The sequence below is a fragment of the Sciurus carolinensis genome, chromosome 1, assembly GCF_902686445.1.
Source record: "Sciurus carolinensis chromosome 1, mSciCar1.2, whole genome shotgun sequence".
NCBI lineage: Eukaryota > Metazoa > Chordata > Mammalia > Rodentia > Sciuridae > Sciurus > Sciurus carolinensis.
The window spans coordinates 145359712-145382663 of NC_062213.1; the positions used below are offsets into that span (position 1 = coordinate 145359712).

Consider the following 22952-nt stretch of genomic DNA (forward strand, 5'->3'; position numbering starts at 1 on the left):
GTTCTCACTGCCTTTGTTAGGTCGTTGGTTTGAGGAGGCAGTTTGCTCTTTCATACCATCCTCCCTACTTTTTGCACCTAAGTTGTTAAACAGGGAAACAATGCCAGTGAATTAAGTGATGAGGAACTGGGTGAGGATCCAAGCTAACTTGCCTCATGCTTGCCACGTACCAGGCGCAGTTCCAAGCACTTCACATGTATTAACTTATTTAATCCACCCACGACTCTCGGAGGCAGTCTGTTATCATCATCCCATCCACTTCTACAGGTCTGGAAGCTGAGACATAGGGAGAGGAAGTGCCTTGTCATGGTCACCCTAGGTTGGCACATGTGAAGTTGGGCTTTACCTCTGCAGTCTGGCCCTGCACAGGACACCCTTGCATCAACCTTCCTTCTTTGTAACCTGACTCTGTCATACTCGCCATCTTTTATTGTGCTGAACTTTTCATTTAAAATGGTAGAAGAGTGGCAAAATGGTAATGGCATTGCTACGGTTTTTGAATGTACCCACCAAAACTTGGGATGAAATTTAATCCTTATAGTGAGATATTAAGAAGGGAGACTAGGTGGGTCCTGGAAGAGGTGATTGGTTCAGGAAGATTCTACACCCATGAATGGATTAATGGATATATGGATTAATGTATTAGTGGGTTTTCTAGTGGGTCTGTTACGAAAGCCAGTTTGTTTCTGTTTTGTGTGTGTCCCTCTCACCATGGGCTGCCCTGCACTGTCCCCGAACTCTGCAGAGCCCTACCAGCAAGAAGGCCTTTACCATATGCACCCTTTCGACCTTGTACCTCCCTGCCTCCAGAACCCTGATTTAAAGAAAACTTAATTCTTTATAAATTACTTAGTTTGTAGTATTCAGTTATAGCAACAGAAAGTTGACTAGCATTATTAATTTCCAGGCACGATTAAATATTCTTTTTTATCCTTGCTTTAAACTTCCGAATTATAGCTTGTGCCTAAAGATCTATGGCCTTTGAGCCATTCTTAGGTTTAAAACTCATGAAGGCATAGGCAAGCATAAATTTTAACCAGCAAGTTTAAAATACAACAGCCCCAGGTTTGACCATTTGAAGAGCAGGAGTGAGACCATGTGCAGACTATTGGGCATTCCTGAAAACTAAGGTGCTTTCAGAATGTATTGACCTGAGTACTTAAAATTACAAGTAAGTTTTCAAATGGGCTTCCACAAATCAGACCCTGCATACTGTGAGGCTTTTGCTGGTCACACACACTGCCTGGCACGTGCCAGCAGGGAGCTCAAGGCAGCCACAGACATGTGCACGTGCTGCCTTTAAAATGATACATCAAAATAATTGTGCTTGTGCTTTCTGGCCTTAGAACTGCAAACTGAGCCTGCTGATGTGGTAAGAGAAAGAGGCTCAAAGGGATATTTTAATTTTAGAAAACAGGCTTCACTGTTAAAGGAATTTCCCTCTTTAATTCATTTAAAAATATGACATTCCTTTCAAATGAGAATAAAACTAATATTTCTTAATGCTTGTTCATTGTTAATATTATGCCAATTATTGCATTACTTTTGGCTGATAAATATTCAGAGGATAAATGAAGCCCATAAGATGGATTAATTCTCTAGGAGTACAAACAAAAACTTTCAATATTTTATATCACATAATTAAATGCTGTTTGTTGTTTCTAGAACCAGAACTTGGGACATGCTAATTAATTGCTTCAAGAAGACAGACATGTTTCGTGGTTGATATTCAGAAGCAGAATATTTATAAACCCTGTACAACACTGCTGACAAATTACACTTGCAGAATAAATCCTACCTGCAGAAGTCTGGGGGCACCATGCCATAAACATTGATCCTGTCACACAGCTCCAGAGCAATCGTCATTGTGAACCAGCCAGTGCTGAGCCAAGTATTGGAGATCTTCCTGGAAGGAACAGTGATTAAGTCTGCAAGCTGGTAAAGCAGTCATCATATCCATTACCACCTTAAATTCTTTCTGGGGCAAGGCGGACCATAGTCAGACAGACAGACAGACAGATACAGATACACACACGCACGCACACACACATACATACATATACTCTGTCCACTTAGTAAATACGTGGAAATTTACCAAATTGATCTCTCTTATCAACAGCACCAGATGACATGGTATAATCATAACTAATGTCGATACTCTATCATGGTGCGTTTGTGACACTAAAGGATGCTCAGAGGACTTCTGTATCACCAAAGAAAATGATCAATGTTTCAACATTTACATATGTGTTATCACAACTCAATTTCTTGTAAGATGGCAATGTCTGTGGGGACAATGTTTTTATTTACTAGATTATTTGAGTCTAAGTAGAAATGTTCCTATACCCCAAGCAGGCTAGATAATGAAGAATTAATTAATTTCCAGTGCTGGGGATGGAACCCAGGGCCTTGTGCATGCAGGTGAGGCAAGCGCTCTACCACTGACTCTGTCCCCAGTCATGATAATGAATAATTCAAATATGAACAAACATGTGGATGTGTCTATTGATCTATCGATCAATTGATCAATCTCAAGGTCAAAGTTTGTCTTCAAGTAGACCAACATTGGGACTGAACATCTTAGGACAAACATACTTATTTAGGAAGGAGTTAATGACCAGAGGAAAAGGGCCATAGGAGTGCTTATATTTAACTGAGCCTTTGCTTTATTTTACCTTAGAACACTCAAGGCCCTCTGAAAACTTTTATTGGAAGTCAAAAATTAACAAATTTAAGGAATGAATTTATGTATTCCACATTCACTAATTTGCCCAGTCACACATCTGCATTGAGCAATATGCCAAGCCTAAGGATAACTGCAGAGACGTAATACCAAGGTCTAATTTGACCCTGTGAGATGACTCGGTCTCCCATGCTACACTGCTATAGATATTAATTTCAATTCTTTGGGGGTTGCCACTTTTACTTTTTTTCCAGTGCTTATGGCATGCCTCATTAGCCAGTTTCAAACACCTTATCCCCAAGGTCAGACTGTCTGACTTTGACCAGCCACAGCACCAGATGTGATGTGAATAACAGAGTTGCAAAAAGGCTTTTTTATTTGCCTTGTGTAGCACCCCTCCTTGAGAAGAAGGAAGACTTTTGTTAAGTAGTCTGCATTATTTCCATTTCAAATAAGGACTAAAACATTTTTTAAGCAGTCCTTTATTTTATCAAATACCTGGCAGGCATGGATGATTCAGTTATTCCCAAATTGTGGTTTCAACTTTCTAGTTCTTAAGCCCTTTGCTTATTTTTTTTCTCCATTCCATTCCAACCAGTAATGTTCCAGGAAGTGCATTTAAAAATGGGAACAACACAGGCTTGAATCTCTCCTATTTCTATCATAACCAACTGGATGATCTGATGCAGTTTGTTGCTGATTTCTAACCCTTGATTTCTTATCTATAAGACAGACATGGGAAGCTCTGTCCTCTGGACTTTTTAAGAACTAAATGAGAGAACACTCATGAAGTGTCCAGTGTAGTGTGTTGATTCAACAAGATCCCTTCTTTCTCTTTTGGTTGCTAGATTGAGCAAAAGAAGTAAATAATTCAACGATTCCTCTCAGTGCTTTTAGTATCCATGAAGAAAATCCTTCCAATACTCTGCTACTGGGGTCTTATGTAGGAGTCATCATCAGTAGTCAGAGTAGCAATTATAGAATTCAGACAATCCCAAAAAACCAAAGGCCAAATGTTTTCTCTGATAAGTGGGTGCTGATACATAATGGGGGGAAGGCGGGTAAGGGAAGAATGAAGGAACTTCGGATTGGGCAGAGGAGAATGAGGGTAGGGGAGGGGGCAGCAGGAAAGATGGAAAATGAGATGTAGGAAAAGATGTAGGAAAGATGGTGGAATGAGATAGACAGACATCATTACCCTATGTACATGTATGATTGCACAAATGGTGTGACTTTACATCATGTACAACAAAGCAATGAAAAGTTGTACTCCATTTGTGTACAACCAATTGAAATGCATTCTGCTGTCATGTATAACTAAGTAGAACAAATAAATAAAATAAAATTCGGAAGCTTCCAACCCACATAGGAACTAACAATCTCCCTCTCTTCTCACCAGGGCTTATATTCACAAAGACTTGGAGGCTGAAAGAGATTGCATTGGAGCAGAATTCACTGAACTGATAATGCCTTGGTCAGTTCTTCTTGACCTAATTTGGGTGAATAATAACTGGGAGGATGTGGAGCCCTAGAGTAGGCTGACACTCCCTTACATCGTGGAGTCTTGATCTGGGAATCACGCCTATATCCCCTATGGTTTTAGAGCTACTGGAAGCACCAAAGAGGACTTTTCCAACAGGGGTAGAGGCTCTCCCATAATTTTCGTTCTCTTGTGTGATGTAGTAGAGATCACAAACCACAGTCTTCAACACAGGAAGATGTGGCTCTACAGAAAAAAGGCTTCATGGGTAAAAACAGGGAGAACATAAAGAAGAGGAGTAAAGAAACTACAGTGAGAGTTCTTTAAATGCCACTTAAAATTCCCCAGACTTCCCAAATGATAGCCTTTTGGGATCACGTGTTATAGAAATACAACTGCTTTGTACTGTCTTTCTAAAAAGATTTCAACTCTTTTTTTTCCAACAAAGGAATATCTACTGTTTTTACACTTAATCAGCTGTAATGAAAGAATATGAAGAGCTGTCATGTGCTTATTAGGGGAAATTATCAGATATTCTTTTATATGATGAAGTAACACACTGAGCTGATAATTCTATAGTGCACACTAAATTACAATTAAAGGCCTTTCTGCTCCACCAGAATCTCATTTATAATCTCTATGGAAATATTCTTCCTGCAGTTATTTCATTTATGCTTCCTTTATCTAATTACTATAATATTGGTTCTGAATCATATTTTCCTAATGTACCCTTATTCAATTATAAAGTTATTTTCAAGTACAGTTACTTTCTAATATCAAAGAATACTACTTGGCCATCTATGTCATTTGTCATGCTTCTTAATTGTAGATTGTTCCTGAGCCATTTTTCCCTCCACTTTTAAGTAGGGTGAAACTTCTATAAATCAAAGTCTATTGAATTTTTAAATATTTTTTCAGGTTAATATTTTTTCAAAATATTAACCTGAAATAAATGTCCTGATCATGAGATTTGCAAATTAGATATTCCATATTTTACATACCTTCAGTACATGCTACTGTTTTATTGGGTTTCAAGAAATGCATACGCAGAGGAAATATTGTTACACCCTAAATGTTTTGTGTTTCAATTTACAGAAATAGTTTTGTCCTGAAAGACCATTTCTGACTTGGTTCTTTTAGCTTGGAGAAGGCTGCACGTTAAGAATATAGACATAGAAAAATATTGAGTCAACAATATTAGCTTTTTAAAAGCAGTTTCCTAGTCAGGTGTAGTGGTGCACACCTGTAATCCCAGTGACACATGAGGCTGAGGCAGGAGGATCACAGGTTCAAAGTCAGCCTCAGCAACTTAGTGAGGCCCTAAGCAACTTAACAGGACCCTGTCTCCAAATTAAAAAAAATAAAAAGGGCTGGGGATGTAGCTCAGTGGTTAAGTGCCTCTGGGTTCAATCCCCAGTACCTCCCCCCAAATTTTTTGTAAGAACAGTTTCCTACAGGTAAGAAGCTTCTAGAAGGGTCACTACAAATTCATAAGTGTGATCCTCCCCAACTAGGATTGAATGGGTCCTAGTAGATGATGTTTGTAGAAACAGACTCAGGAGCTTATCTGCAAAGATTTGTGCTGGGATGACCAGGGAGGTAGAAGCAGTGAGCAGAAAGTTTTCACTGGTTAGAATTCAGTGATAAGCAGGATGTACCTTGGTGTGAGATTGTTTCCCGAAGATCCTAAGTGGCAAAGGGTGGGATGGTTGTCTCCAAGTTATCTACTTAACATGATCCCTTAAGGAAATCCAGAGCAATGTGCTTGTATCCTCAATAGCTAGCTCTGTGGCACAGTTTCAGGAATACTTAACTGTACCAAAAAATCATTCAATGAAAAAGACCTAAGTGTTTTCTAGTGAAGAGTTTCTACTTATTTTCAAAATTTCCAAGCAGTAAAAGTGAGCTATACATACCTAGCTCCTTCCTTCTTCATCTTTTATAAAATACTTTCTTAATTAAATAACTCATTCACACGAGTAGCAGTCTCTCTTATTTGTGGGGATTAAAGGGAATTACATAACTGGGTTTTGTGGCTGCTTGGAATGATGGTCAGGAGACTCAGTGGTCTAACCATGGGGCTGCTGGGTCTTTCCAGGATGGGGGCCATGTGGTTACTAGCAGCAATGCCTCTCCACCCCCTCCTGGACCCCAGGCCCACTCCTGCCAGTGTCAGCCCTCAAACAGTCAAAAGTCTTCCAGGATTTACGAAGGTAACTCTTCCACACAAATACTTAGGGTAGTGTGTACTTTAGTATTTCTTTAAGACTGTTCTCTAATAATATGCTGACTATGTGACCAAATAACGAATTCGGTAATTTATATTCTTTATTTCACTTATCTCTGTACTTTTAAGATAAGAAACTGACTCAATAACAATTTTTATAAGCAGAGTAAATCACATCACTAAATGTATATTAACTACACAAGTACATGTTTTAGAATTAAGGAACCATGGAAATTTAATCAGTAGACCAGTCTGGGATTGGAAGTCATTTTCACATGTAAGTTCACTGAGTCTGTAAAATAATAGATAACACGTCCAAGGCCACACGATAACGCCAGACTTCCAGCCCAGCGCTGTGAATCTGTACCACACTGCACCAGAGCCCTGGATGCCTCTCTGACTTTTGTTCCATCTAGATCTGGCTAATTCATGTGTGATGCTTCATATCTTGACCTTGTCTTGTGCGCCTCCCCTCAGCTCTCCTGAGTGCAGTCATGGGGGACTTTTCTCCAACCTCCTACCTGTTCTCTCACAACTGATCCCCTGGACCCATGGGGAGGCTACCCCAACCCCAGCTCCTTCCTTACTTGAATAAATCCTGATTGGTCTGGGTCTCAGCCTGAGTATACTTTCTGAGAAAGATTTTGAGCATCCCAGTCTCCAGGAAAACCCTAAGGATAAGCTCTCTCAATGACATGAGCAGCGGGGCCCACGACACAGACCCTGAGCAAAAGCTTTGCTTCTGGTACTCAGTCAACACCAACGTGCTCCATCCCTGCACCCTCAGCCTCCCTCCACCTGAGCCCCTGTACCTGTCTTTGCCGGTCTCCTGCTTGAACAGCTCGTCAAAATGCAACATCTTATGGCGTGTGATCATGAAGGACTTTAGCCGGGGCAACACCTGGCTCAAGAGCTGCAGGTTGTTGTACACCTGTCCCTTGCCATCTCGCCTCATGTAGCTGCTAGGACCCCAGAAGATGAACACAGTGCCCTGGCTCACATTGAGCAGGTCATGGCGGTTGCGGAGGATCCTCTGGATGCTGGAATGAGCAATGACCCTCAGGCTGGTGCGATTGCCTACGTCGCGCCCATAGCCACGAGTGGGGGCATCATTCATACGGATGACACACTCTGTCTGGTCAATCTGGGGACCTTGTCGACTATGCAGCAGATGCCCTGAGCTGGTCACCAGAGCACAGTCTCTGCAGTGCATTTTCAGTGGCTGGAAGGCAGGGGAGAGAAGGACACTGTTAGGACAACGAACTTAACCTTTACTTGACACCAGCAGGTTACTTCCCTGCCTCAGGGTAATGGCGTCCATCTCCCTTCTCCTCCCTCCTATGCCATATTGTACCCCATCTGCTATGAATTCATGAATCCTAACAGTCTCTTCTGAACTGGAGACAGGGAAGGTTGGACAAGAGAGAAAGAGCTGGTATGCTGATCTGCTCAACATCGACGAGAAGCTTTCTTGATGTTAAGTAACCACACTGACACATGAACCCAGTGGGGCTGCCGTCATGGTCATTTTACAGAGGAGGGTAACTCAAGCTTAGAGATGTTAAGAAATTTTTCCAAAGATGAGTAACTATGGAGTAATGAAGGCAAATGTTCAAAACTAGGTTTTTCTGAATTCAAAGTTACCCCCAAGCAGAAGAGAAGATGATACTGCAAATTGCTCTGACACTGGTCTTGATGATCTTATTGAAAAGTTAAGCATTTACTAATATTTTTGGATGCTGTACAAATATGCTTACCCTAAATAAACATTACCTAAGAATCACATGAAGATGTCATGCAAATTGTAACCCCTTCAATGCCATAATTTTGAAATGACAATTAGGATCATTTCTCCCATTTAAAAGGCAGGGAAGCAGAGAGGGAAGCTGAATTGGTCCATTTTCTTTTTTCTATTTTTTTCTTCTTTTTTTATTTTTACAGACACATTTTGATTCATTGAACACAAATGGGGTACAGATTTTCATTTCTTTTGTTTTACACAATGTATATTCACGCCATTCATGTAATCATACATATATATAGGGTAATACTGTCTGTTTCATTCTACTGTTTTTCCATTTCCACCCCCTCCTACTCCTTTTTCCTCTATACTATCCAAAGTTCCTTCATTCTTCTCTCCCCCTCCCCCACCCCCCCATCTTTATATATTGTCATGCACTTATCAGAGAAATCATTCAGCCTTTGGTTTTTTGGGCTTGGCCTATTTCACTTAGCATGATATTTTCCAACTTCATCCATTTACCAGCAAATGCCATAATTTTATTCTTCTTTATGGCTGAATAATATTCCATTGTGTATATATACCACAGTTTCTTTATCCATTTATCTATTGAGGGCATCTAGGTTGGTTCCACAATTTAGCTATTGTGAACTGAACTGCTATGAACATTGATGTGGCTGTATCTCTGTAGTATGCTGATTTTAAGTCCTTTGGGTATAAACCGAGAAATGAGATAGCTGGGTCAAATGGTGGGTCCATTCCAAACTTTCTGAGGAATCTCCATACTGCTTTCCAGAGTGGCTGCACCAATTTGCAACTCCACCAGCAATGTATGAATGTGTCTTTTCCCCACATCCACACCAACACTTATTATTGCTTGTGTTCTTGATAATAGCCATTCTAATTGGAGTTAGATGAAATCTTAGGGTGGTTTTAATTTGCATTTCTCTAATTACCAGGGATGATGAGAGCACTTTTTCATATATTTGTTGATTACCTGTATATCTTCTTCTGTGAAGTGTCTGCCCATTTCCTTAGCCCATTTATTGATTGGGTTCTTTGTATTTTGGGTGTAAAGTTTTTTAAGTTCTTTATAAACTTTGAAGATGAGTGCTCTGTCTGAAGTGTGTGTGTAAAAGATTTTCTCCCACCCCACTTTGTAGGCTCTCTTTTCACATTATTGATTGTTTCCTTTGCTGAGAAAAAACTTTTTAGTTTGAATCTATCCCATTTATTGATTCTTGCTTTTATTTCTTGAGCTATGGGGGTATTGTTAAGGAAGTCTGGTCCTAAGCCAACATGATGGAGATTTGGGCCTATTTTTTCTTCTATTTGGTGAAGGGTCTCAGGTCTAATTCCTAGATCCTTGATCCATTTTGAATTGAGTTTTGTACAGGGTGAGAAATTGGGGTTTAGTTTCATTTTACTGCATATGGATTTCCAGTTTTCCCAGCACCATTTGTTGAAGAGGCTATGTTTTCTCCATTGTAAGTTTTTGGCACCCTTGTCTACCATGAGGTTGCTGTACTTATGTGGGTATGTCTCTGTGTCTTCTATCCTGTACCATTGATCTACCTGTCTGTTTTGGTGCTAGTACCAAGCTGTTTTTGTTACTATTGCTCTATGGTAGAGTTTTCACAAATGGGGAAGTCTTGGCTGTAGTGGCCTGCCAGGGACAACTCCAATAGCAATGTTCAGTTCAACATCTCGAACTAGTGATTTACTTTCTGAACACCTATGTTCTAACAAATTAAACAGCCCCCTTGTTCATCTTTAATGAGAACTATCTCTTAGTTGCTTTTAGAAGATAATGAAATTAGAGCCTGAGGCAAAGGCCAATAAGTGCAAAAGGAAACGACAATCAAGACACTCCAAAGGAAAGCTACCTGTTGTATTTTCTGCAGAGTCTCTGCCCTTCTAACTTCTCTGGCTTTGAGCAGGACACACTGGATGCACAGTTTTGGGAAATCAGACCCAACTTAGTACTACATATATTCAGTCTTATATTTACTCTGGAAGTTTCCCAGAGCCATGGCTCTGACTTCAGAACCTGACCGAGAGCACCTGAGGGCAGTTGCTTTCTCTTACTGCATGGAACCTAAGAGCATAGGCTCTTAGCTGTGGCAGGAGGGTCCAGCCTGTTTCCACCACCTATTAACTATAGAGCCTTGGTAAGTCACTAACCTTCACAAACCTGTTGCTTCATCTCTACTGAGGAAAACAGCTCACTCTACCTTGGTAGAATTAGCAAAATTTTATATATATATATATATATATATATATATATATATATACACACACACACACACACACACACACACACACACACACACATATATATATATATATAGTATTAGAATGAGTCATTTGATTGCCAATATTTGATCTGCAAAAATAGAAATTGCATGTGGTTGAATCCAATCCTTAGCATAGGATTTGGCACAGTGATCATTCCATAAATGACAGGGGCTCTTAGAATTATCAGTTAGTGTGGAACACATTGTAAGTACTCACTAAATCAGTGCTGAACACTTTGGGTTTGTAATTGACACATGGGCTTGTGAAATGGAGAGCCGACCATTGCAAATTCTCATCATTCATACAACATCCAATTGCTCTGAGATGACAGGCTCTGTGGTTGGCAATCAGAATGCAAAGATGGGGAGAAGAAAATCCTTGAAAGCTTGCATTTTAGTGAGGGACAGTGGGTCAGTGAGAGTGCATAAATGTGTGATAGGGCACCAGGAGGGGGCTCCGCTGGAAGTATGAGTGATAGGGTTGTTTAGAGCACAGCAAAGCTGGGAGTATAAAGAGTCAAGTAGCTGATATTTATTGGGTGCTTTTCACATGCCAGGCTGTTCTGAGCTTTTTATATAGTATATTAATCCTTCAAATAATTTTATAAGGTAGATACTGTATTATCACTCTCACTTTACAAATGAGAATGTCAAAGAATAAAAATGTAAAGAAATTTGCTCAAGATTGCACAATTAGGAAGTGGGAGAGTTGGGATTACAACTCGGAAAATCTGACTTAAGAGCTAATGGGATGGAGCATCATGCACTGCAGTGCAGTAGAAAAAGTAGGGGTCCCAGGATGTTTCCTTAGCTCATTGCCTGTCTCCTTTCCTCCCTCCCAGAAACCCAGTTATGCCATTTCTTAATCCGCAGTGTTATTGCTCTGAGGGAACTGGGCCGGATGGATGCAGTAAGTGGCAGAGGTCTTCTATCCAATACCTGTACTCCTTGGAGGATCATGCACAGCAGACTTGGCCAGCTGGACCTTAAGGTCATGATGGCAAAACATGGTGAAGGCCTGACTTGCCTCTTGAGGAAGAGCCAGATTCCAGATGCCAAGAAAGTGACCCCTATTCCCCTCAGGAAACTGCTAGAACATGGAGGGAGGAGTCCTTCTGAATCCCTTGGGTGAACAGCTGGCATGAGGGGCAGTTTAAGTGGCCAAAGGAAGGAGGAAATACTTCACTCTCCCCTTCCTCATTTTGCCTAAACATTCTGTGCACATATAATGATGAGGGTGATTTATTCAATGATAGCATTTCTACTATGTGCCAGGCACTGCACTTGGCTCTATAGATAAAATGATCAATGAGACCTCCTTCTCAAGGAGTGCACAATACAGGAGGAGGGCATTCCCAGACAAACAATTAACGAGATCACACAGTAAGCACCATAACTCATCAGGCACAAGAGGCCACTGGATCAAAGATAAGGGAGCATCTGAGCCTGTCTAGAAGAACCAGAGTGGTGGGAACACAACAGGAAGGAATGTGCCATGGAAATGAACACAGGGGATGATTAGAAGGGAGGGAGTAGTCAATGGTAGCACGAGCCACACTAGGACAAGACCTCAGAAGTGTTCTTTGGACTTGATGATTTTGACTAAGATAGTCTTAGTTGAACAGAGGTGACAGTCTGTGGTTAGATGTGAGCAGTAGAGGCTGAAACCTGCCTTTCAGAGCAGGCCAAGTTTCCTGATGTGCCACACTGACCTTCCGTGATTACCAGATGCCACCAGAGCATGCCGGGGTTGACCTGATCCCAGACAATCCTCCCTCATCTTTCCTGCCCACTGGCCTGAGCTCTGTGTTACCAATTGCCCTGTGTACTGCACCCATTCTCTGAGCTGTGCAGTTGTACCAAACAATGCAGAAAGACTGAAGTCTGAATCACGCCTTAAGTGCCTTTTGGTGAGTGATGCCAATAAAATGACAATAGCTGTTCTAAACATAATGCTGTGCTCCCATCTGCTGAGAAGAGCATGTACCCAAGGCAGAACCACTTCCAAAGGAGGAAGTGAAGTCTATTTTCTGCATTCAGAGGGACTAATGATGTCTTGGAAGCAGAATGATTAAAAATCATACAAATTGTGTGACCCTGTTTCTTAGGATGTGTTCGTTTTCAGAGAGAGCCACATTCTTCCATGTCTAAGTATCAGCAGAAGCCTTAGTGTCTTGATGGCATTGGTGGAAGTACCCATGCGGTGGTGAGTTAAGAGTCCCGATGCAATGCTTACATGTTCCTTCCTTAGGCACTAGGATGCTGGGCTGACCAATCACTGAGTAGAGTGTGGGGAGGTGAGCCCTAGAGGCTCTGCTGTCAGCCTAGCAGATGAAGTGTCACCAAGGAGGGCACAGGAGGTAGGTGGCTCCCCAGTGGATTCTCCGCCTTCTCTCTGGCTTCTTCCTCATAGTATTTAACCTCCCAGATCCTTTGGAACATTTTCCTTAAGGTCCCATTTGGTGAGGAATTTCATCCATTGGTAGAAAACAAAGTCACCCATATTAGGTCTCTCTGATCTTGGAAATCTCTCTTCCATCCTGATCCATAAAAATCATTTAATTAATACTGAATAGACAGAGGAATGGACAAATGAGGGAATGAAAACCAATCTCATGTCTTCTCTGTTCTCTGAGAAAACCTGCTTCCTGAGACATAAAAAGTAGATGTAATGTGATGCCTCAACAGTTTGTCTATAAGCCCAGCCCTTAGTACTGAAGCCATGGGGAAAAGGAGTGGGCCATGGAAACTTCTGTCTGCAGAGGAGGCTGTGGCCAGTTGCCTCAGGCAGCTTCTCGGCCCAGGGAGCCATAATGGCCAGAGCTCAGGGCACTGCCTGGAATTAATGGCTGGCTGGGAAAATGGCCCAGGACACAGTAAGGGCCATTAAGCCCAGCCAGTTATTAATCCCCAGTAAGAGCTTGATGCCAAGGTCATTAGAGCTGTTGTGAGGTGAAAAATGCCCAGAAAAATCCACAGCGCATGGAGGAGTTACCCGTTCTCCAGGCCGCTGGGGCGCTGAGCTGCAGTCCAGGCCCCCGCAAGCAGGTGGGTGTGCTGCACAGCAGTCTGTCCAAGGCAGGCGATGGTCCTCCAGAGGGAGTGTGGATTCACAGACACACGTGCATGCACATGCAGAGCTTATAATTTTATTTTTGCTATCCCTTTAGCATTTTGATAGTTTGTAAACATTTGCCATCATCCTAGAACCTATGACAGTGTCTAAAACGTAGACCAAGGTTCATGAATGTTTTAGAGCATTTTAAAATGTGTGAATGAGTCTCTCACCACTTCATCTTCCTGCCTCCAACAAAACAAAACAAACAAAACACCAAACCAAAGACAAAAACAAATCTCCAAACTCAGGGAATAGAAAAGCATGACAACTTTCATTACAACTAACCCCGTTGGGCTGCGGTGACAGGAGCAATCCCTTCTTAGGGAAATATGCTCAGGAAATCAAGGTTCTTTCACATCCTGAGAAGCAAAAGCAGCTGGAATTCTCTCTGTGACCCAGCTGATGCCTCTGAAACCTTTCTTAAGAGACTAGACCAGGCCAAGTCAAATTAAACTTGACACCTAAAACACTTGGTGATGTCCTTGCAAACATTTGCAGCACAGCAATATTAGGCTCCACTTTTTAAAATTCTGATTTATTTGGCAGAGGGAAAGGTACCTCAGCACATAATGCCCATTAGCTCAGTAATGAGACTGGTCGAGCTCTGGGAGCTGCCTGTTGGTCTGGAGCAAACATAAGATATATTAAAAGGCTTCAGGTGTTTCTAGAATCCCTGCATTTTCCAATCTGATGTTTTCCTGTAATTACTAGGCTTTTATTAGCTGTCAGTCTCAGTCCAGGCTGACACTGGGTGTAAGTCATGCTGATTATTTGATGTGATTTACTAGAAAAATGTTACTCTTCCAAGAAGCTCTTTTCCCTTTTAATGAATGACAAGCCCACCCACCCAGCCATCAGGGCCAGGAAGCCCTCCTCGCTCTATCCAATGCCACCTTATTTGATTTCCATCCTCTGACTGACTAAGGATGGACAAGCCTCCCCAGGAAGAAGGCAGTACCTCGCAATGTTTAAAATATGCTCTTTGTTGTCACTAGCTTTGAATCTGCTTCTTGCCTTCCCAGAGGGTAATTTGGGGCAAAGTTGCTTAGCTTTTCCGAAACACATTTTTTTCATCTATGACATGAACATAGTAAAGCCAATCCCCAAAGGGCAGGTTTGTCATCTCAATTAATAGTGCTCCTTCCACTCAGCTGGTCAAGCCAAAATGCAAGGGTCATTTTTGATACCCCTCTTTCTCTAGCCCCTACAACTCCCTCAGTCCCACTGGAACTATTTATTCTCCTACATGCACATCCCCAATCCTATCACCTACTGCCACTACCTTCATCTCAGCCAACACCACCTCTCCTTAGCTCGGTAGCATTCTGAGCTCTGAATTTTACTTCATTCTCCTCTTCCTCTCCTCTCTCTCTGTGTTTCTTAGAAGCCTGGGGTCACCTTTAAGATGTAAATCACATTATGTCACTCACCTGCTTAACTCTTCCAATGACTTCTTTTTGCACTAGGAATAAGAAACCAAACTCAAAATCACATTTGATACCACAGCCCCATGATTCCTCCAGCATCAACTTGTATAACATTCTGCCGTGATTACACTGCTATCTCCCCATCGCTTGCTGTCTGGTATGCTTTATGGTGGCCATTCCCCCCCACCCAAGCCACTCTTCTGATCTCTGCATGACACTTCCTTTATTCCCTTCAGGTGTTACCTCAAACCGCCTCCCTGCCAGGAAGGCTTCCCTACCTCTCAATCTAAACCAGACACTTTTCCGATCTCCTGTCACTCTCTCCCATGATGGAGGTTTTTATTTTTTAAACTCAGGTGTCACTAACTAAAATAATCTTAACTGTTGTTTTTTGTGTCCGTACATTCTCACCTTTCTCCCTTTCCTAATATTTAAACTTCACAAAAGGCAGGCATTACCTTATTCACAGTGTTGTCAGCACTAAGAACAGTGTCAGCACAGAGATGTTCGACAAATAAATGTGAACAAATAATTGAATAATAAGGCCTATGAAGCACTTACTGCAGTGCCTTGCACCCAAAGAATGTGAAATGTGTGTGTTCAATGTATTAAAGGATCACCATTCCGCTGGTTATCAATTCCTGATACTTTCTGACTGAGTAACTAGTTTTTATTTTCAGTATTTGGATTTTGTGTATACTTCATAACCACCTCATCACTAAATGACCTTCAAAGCGAGGCCCAGGAAATCCCATTAGTTTTTAAAATTTAATTGCATTCTATTTTTTAAATGTGTTTTAACAGTTTTACTGGGATATAATTTGATACCATAAACTCACCCAATTTAAACATGAATTGGACAACCATCATCATGATCTGGTTTTAGAATATTTCCATCATCCCCAAAAAAGACCTCATAGTCATTTATAGTCACTCTCCATTCTGCCCAGCCCTAGGTGACCACTGATCTATTTTTTCTGTCTGCAGATGGGCCTTTAGCAAACATTTCAGGTAAATAGAAGTGTATGATATAAAATTTTCTCCCTTATTGGTGGTTTCATTTTCTGAAGCTCTCGTTACCCTGGTCAACTGTGGAAAGTTTTAGAAATAACAGTTCATAATTATTTGCCATTCTGAGCCTTGTGGTGAAACCTCGTGCTGGCCTGTTTCAACTTGCTAAAGAAAGGAAATGCCTCTGCTCAGGCATCCACGCTGATACACACTGCCTGGCCATTAGTCCCTTGGTAGTGGTCTTGGTTTTCAGCTTGTTATGCTATGGCAGTGTTTGTGTCCAAGTGACCCCTCCTTAGAAGCTTTAGCTACAATTCCTATGTCATGCTCCTCACTTCCTTTCACCACTCACGCATCACAAGAAGAGTGAGAACAGGACTGGAAGATGTTATGGAGGGGAAGATCACATTCATATAACTTTCATTACAATATATTGCTATAATTTTTCTTCTTATTGTTAATTTCTTACTGTGCTTAATTTATAAATTAAACTTTATTATGGTCATAGGTATAGGAAAAAACATAGTATATATGGGCTCTGTACTCTCCATGGTTTTGGATATCCACTGGGTGTTTTGGAATGTGTACCCCAAGAAGAATGGTGGACAATCGTACAGTCTTTTGTGTCTGGATTCTTTCACTTAGCATAATGATTCTGAGGTTCACCTATGCGGTAGCATGCATTGGTACTTTGTTTCTTTTAATTGCTATAATATTCTATTATATGAATATGCCACATTTTGTTTATCCATTCATGAGTTGATAGACATTAGGGTTGCTTCTATTTTTTAGTTGTTATGAATAATGATATTATGAACATTCACATACAGACCCTTATATGGGTATACATTTTCATTTCTAGAGTTGAATTTCTGGTTCATATGATAATTTTGTTTAACATTTTGAGAAACTGCCAAACTGCTTTCCAAAGTAGTTCAACTGAAGCAAGAGTTAAAGACAGGCAGTCAGCGTAGATAGGTAATTGGGTGGGGTTCTGAAGATGGAGGCCTCTGGTTTGGGTCCAGGAAGTTGGAGACCACCCCTGGGAGATTGAAATGTTCATGTCTCCAGAGTCTTATTTTTCTATTTTTTTTTTTTTTTTGGTGGGGGGAGTACCAAACTCTGGGGCACTTGACCCAGACTGAGCTACATCCCCAGCCCTATTTTGTATTTTATTTAAAGACAGGGTCTCACTGAGTTGCTTAGCACCTTGCTTTTTGCTGAGGCTGGCTTTGAACTCGCAATTCTCCTGTCTCAGCCAGCCAGAGCCCTTTGATTACCAAGATTACCTGCCTATACTGCCCCTCCCAGAAGGTTGTTAATGAAGCACCCCCTAAGAAGACAGGGAGCTGCTAATTAATGTCCCTTGGGCTGTTACCTGCCTGGATCACTCCATTTGGCCCTTCCCCCTGCCCATCTGCTTCTTACCTTTTGGCCACCCCATTGGTATCTCTTGGGCCTAGTCACTTAAGCAGAAAGGAGAGAGATAGGGGGGAAGAGGGCAGGAGAACAAAGAAGTCTAAAATGTATAAAAGGGTCAGCATGCTTCTACTTCTTGGGATAGCAGAACACCAGCCATGGCCCCCCTTCTCCCTCCCAGAAGAAGTCTGTGTTACTATTTTTTAAATAGTATTTATTTTAAAAATGGTATTTATTTTTAAAATAAAACCTACTTTCTATGCTTGCCACAGCGCGCTTCTCTAATGTTCAAACTTTAACATTTGAGGAAGCAGAACTTGTCACTGAAAACAGTATCACAACCACCTTACATTCCCACCTACAATGTATAAGGAGTCCAATCTCTATATCCTTGTCAACACTTAATATTGTCTCTTTTATTACAGTCAGTCTAACTGATGAGAGAAAATATCTCATTGTGCTTTTAATTTGCATTTTCCAAATGACAGATGATGTTGAGCATCTTTTTATGGGTTTACTTATGCCACGATTTTGAGGCTTCTATTCCATCTTCTGAGCCCCACTTTCCACCCTGAATAAGTGCTATTGAGAGAGGTGATTCTATTACACTTGAGTCAACATTCAGCTGACCTCTATAGGAGTTGTGTGTGTTGAATACAATAGCCAGAGGAAGGTGAATGGTCTATACCAGAGAAAAGAAAGAGGAGCCATTTAATCAATACCCTTAACACTGGAGAGAGAAATCCAAAGTGAAAGGTAAGATGAACAGTGACTGGGATATATTTTTACATTGAAATCAAATTTTACTAACCAAATTTAGACAATTCATTTCACCTAGTCCTTTACATTAAAATGTGTTTCATGGAATCTTAGAACACTATGTCCCGCAGAAAGCTCAGTGATGATCTAGGCCAGTAGCTCCCACAGTGTGGCTCCCAGGACAACAGCAACAATGAAGCCCACAATCTTGGTAGAGATACAAATTCCTGGGCCTCACCCTAGACCTGTTGAACCAGATACTCTGGGATGGGGCCCAGCAGTCTGTGTTTTAAACCTTGCAGGTGATTCTGATCCATCCTCAGTGTTGAGAACCACTGGGACAAGCTAGCACAGAAGAAGCTGAAGCTCAAGGAATTTGGGATTCATTCAAGGTCATGTGCTAATGGCAGCACCTGGTATGAACACTAGGTCTCCTTACTCCTAAAAATCTATGAAAATCCACTTACGTTCATAGGCTGGCTATTTAAAGTCACTGGGTACTCACTGAAAAGAAATCATGAATTAATAGTACATTTAAACTTAAGAATGGAAGAAGAGTTATGGAGATAGACGAATTAGAAGGAACACCCCTGCTCTGACATGCTGCCCTCACTGGCAGATGCCTGCCTTGGTACCGCCTGCTGCTTCCTTTGGAGTAAGTAGCCAGGAATAGCTAGAGAGCCTTGATAGCAGGGAAGACCCAAATGCCTCTGTGCATGGTTGGGGCTGCTCTTGCCCCAAATATTGGGCTACTGGGGCTTCTCTTGGGCCAGCACAGACCCTCTGAGGTTTGGCTAGTTAGGAACCCCCTCTCTGTTGTGGAGGGATATGTTGAAGCCCTAAACCTCACTACCTGTGTGAACTTATTTGGAAATAGGGTTTTTGCAAATGTAATCAGGATGTGAATCAAGATGAGGCCACACAGGATTAGGGCAGGCCCTCAGTCCAGTCACTGGTGAAGTTATGAGAAGAGACACAGAAAGGTGGGGTAATGTATCTACTAGCCAAGGAGTCATTCCCTGTCAACCACAAGACACCATGAAGGATTCTTTCCTAAAGCTAGGAAACAACACCTTAGTTGCAGATTTGAAGTCTCCAGAACTGTGAGACAATATATTTCTGTTGTTTTAAGACACCTAGTTTGGGGTAATTTGTTTTGGTAGTCCTAGGAAACTAATACTTTGCCACAAATGGTGGCCCTCTGCCTAACAGTCTCCCTCCAGCACTCCCACCTACCAGTCTTCCTCCCTCATTTGCAACTTTCCCCTGGACAGTTCATTTGGTGCACAGCTGCCACAGTGGTATTTGGAAGCTAGATTGACACCACGTACCTGCCCTGCTTAAAGAATAAAATCCAAGTGCTTTACCTGGTTGGGGTCTTGTTTGCTTCAGGGCTCTTACCTCATTTCACTTCCCCTCTCACCTGCTATCCTCTAGGCCCCTGATGGCCCAACTCCTTTCTCTTCCTGAGAGAAGTGGTTCCTACTCTGGTCCCTGGCCTTTGTGTCCCCAGTTGTTCACATGCTTGGCCCTTTCTTAATGCTCAGGTTTCAGTTTAAAAGTCACCTCCTCCAGGAAGGCCTCCCTGACTGCCTACCCCACTTATTCTATAACAAAGATATCATTCATAATGCTATAAAATGTTCAACTAATGTGTCAGGTGCAGTTATGAGCACAAAATGTAAAGTATCTAATCTAATCCTGAAAATAGCCCAAAGAGGTAAGTTCTACCAATTTCTTTATTTTATCAGGTGTCAAAGTAGAAGCACAAGTAATCCTCTGTCATGATCCTATTTATTCATGATACTTGTCATAATCTTCAATGATTAAATTTTCTATTTCTTCATTTTTCTGTCTCCCATCACTAAAAACCTGAGTTCTATGAAGGAGGGATGGTGTGTGGTGCATGGTGCTCAAGAGATAGAAATTTCATGCTTCCTTAGTCTGTTACTTTCTTGGCAGGCAGTAGATGATTTTCCTCTGTCCCACAGGGGTGCTGTTCATGGGATGCACCAATTTGTAGAGCCAGCTTCTCTGAATGCTTGTATACTGGTTAATGGCATGCACTGAGTCACTTTGACACCTTCAAATAACTTCCTGTTCAAAGGTCACTTGTGTGCAATTACTTCCTCTGAGAGAAGAGCCGATATAAAGGCCCCATGTGCTCCTTAAAGCAAACAATTACATTTTTATTAGAGTAAGGTGGTATTTAATGTGACCAGACAACCCTGATTCTACAAAACTGGCTTCTTTGAACTCTGCTTCATTTGAAAGGGGCCTAAGATAAACATAGCACGGTTCTAAACCTGGGATGACAACTGAGAAAGGAAAGAGAAATATGAGAACTTGGAGTTCCATGTATAGCTGAATTAAATGGGAGAGGGGGTAGCTGAGAGTTCAGTTGACCAAATGAGAAAAAAACTAAGTGAACAGGACAATAAATTTATAGTGTTAAAGTAGAAAGAACACCGGCTTGGGAGTCAGGCTTAGGTACAAATCAGTTCAGTCACTTGTTGGAAATTCCCTGCTCCCAGCTTTCTTGTCTGTAAGATGGCCGTGGTAGACACTTACTGACCAGTAGCTATTAGGGTTACTATGGCTTATGCTTAAAAAGAGAGCCCTCCTGAACAGCCTTCCGTGCCCTCTCACCTCACATGCAGCCCCTCATTGACCCTGCTGACTCCACCTTCTGTCTCTGTTGAATTTAGTCATTTCCGTCCACCTGTGCATGGCTTCTTTCCTCTTTACTCCACCTTTACTTCTTTCCTTCTTTCCTCTTTACTCCACCACTGCCACACCTCCTCTCACAGCCATTTCTGTTGATTCTCCACGTGAGCCAGACTGACCTTTCTAGAAGGCACATCTGACTAGGACTTCCCTTGGTTTTGAATCTCTAAGTGACCTCCTGTTGCTTTGAGGTTGAGGTTCTTTCAGTGACTTGCTAGGCCCTGATACCTTGCCAAGTCCCTCTTGTCCCACTTTCTCTTGGCACTCTACATTCCAGCTACACTGACTTTGACCTTGCAGTTCTTTATAGCGCTAAGTGTGGTGCCATTCGTAAAGCTTTGCTACGGGGCTTTTGCACCTGCTTTTTCCAGAATCTGAGTTTCCTCAATTATAAACTAGAACAATAATACCTACTGAGTTATTTTGCAGAGTTATTTTGCCACTAACTTGGTAGAATAATGATATTTAAAAATTTCTCCCTGCCTCCTTTCCCCACATAACTCCTTCATCTCTCAAAGCATCACTTCCTTAGAAAACCTCTAAACTCTAAGACTAGCTTAATACTCTGTTTCTCCCTCTGTAATTATTGTATCTATAATCGCTGACTCAGTGTCTCTCTTTCTCACAAAACTGCAAAGTTTTTACGAACTGGGTTCATGTCTATGTGGGTTTAGGTCACCATAATATCTCCAGGACCTACCACACATAGATCCTCACTAAACATCTGCTGTACAGGTAACTAAATTAGTTAATACAAGTGAGAGAGGATCACTCCAAGTTATAGCCTCTCCCATTTCCATTTTCCATTCTAATCAACTGTTTGAACATAGACAAAGAGACAATATGTCCAAAGTAGAATATTTAATTTGGAGTCAATACTCTTTTTTCTCAAAGAATACATAGTAACACAAACTAAACCAATACAATGTAACCAGACTCTAGGTCTTTCTATCATCTAAGCATAAAGTGGTTTCCAAAATGAATCATGCTGTGAGGTTCTGAAACTGACTACCGCCAAACAGCAAATAACCAGATTGTGTCTGTGTTGACTCTGTGGCTCTCAAGCTGATGGTTTGTTTACTGAACTGCCTACTTCGGAGGCTCAGAGAGTGCCGGAATGGTCATCAGCAGCCTGGGTAACAACTCAGCACCCCATCTGGAAACATATGAGTAAACAAATTCATAATTTTTCACTTTGCCAAGCTCAGTAAACACCATCTTGATGAGCTACTAGCAAGGCAGACATTAGTTAAATAAATAAAGCATGAGGCTCTGACAGGATTACTGGGCAGGCACGGTCTTCTCATTTACTGACCGTGGATGGACGTTAGCTGTGATGGACACACTGACGAGGTGCTTGGCCACCTGCTTTAATCTTGTTAAATGTGATGTGTCCTCTGAGCTACACAATGGCTTGCTCTGTGTTAGAGAAAAATCACATTTTCTTCTTTTTCCTTTTCATTTGTTCAACATGTAGTTATTAAGTACCTACTGTTTATGTAATGGAAACTCTTAGGCAGGATGCCCAGTACACAACTGTCTTCACTCTTCTGGCTTCACCCAGACTTGGTGAGGGCTGTATAATACTACGAAACAGATTACTGGCAAGAAGAGGTGGACATCTCTGCTCCTTCAAGAAGCCTCAGAATGAATGGATGCAGGCAGATCGACAGCTTAAGAGAGTTTCTTGGTTTAGAAAAGTTTCTTTTTCCTTTTAAGAAACAGAGAGATTCTCTGCTTCTGACTCCTCTTTTGGCTTCAACCATTTATATTGGAGCTTTCAGTAGAGTTTGCTCAGCATAGTAGTGGATTCATAACTCCTGTGAGACTTTAGGAGTCAGACTCGTGCCTTCTGCTGTTCACTCCATGGAGTTGTCTCTTATTCCAGCTTTTCCTCTGCCTGTGCCTGTATTTCAGCTCTTGGGGATCCTGTGAGCTTTTCTCCTTTCTATTGATGATGGCAATGAAAAACAGTCCCATAAATGCCCACACAGCAGAACAATGACTATCCATTTTTACAGAGAAATTTTCACACAATTACTGCTATTTTAGTTAGACATTAG

The 22952-nt window shown here is 41.5% G+C and overlaps 1 protein-coding gene across 1 annotated transcript in view; it reads right to left on the minus strand.

The window, feature by feature from the left end:
* St6galnac5 (ST6 N-acetylgalactosaminide alpha-2,6-sialyltransferase 5) overlaps positions 1-22952 on the minus strand; it is a 167251-nt gene that overhangs the window by 17784 nt on the left and 126515 nt on the right. Inside the window, exons 3-4 of the mRNA XM_047538833.1 lie at positions 7203-7612; positions 1799-1906 (exon numbers count right to left, since the gene is read on the minus strand). Coding sequence (XP_047394789.1) covers positions 1799-1906; positions 7203-7612 — 518 coding nt within the window. The remainder of the gene's footprint in view (positions 1-1798; positions 1907-7202; positions 7613-22952) is intronic.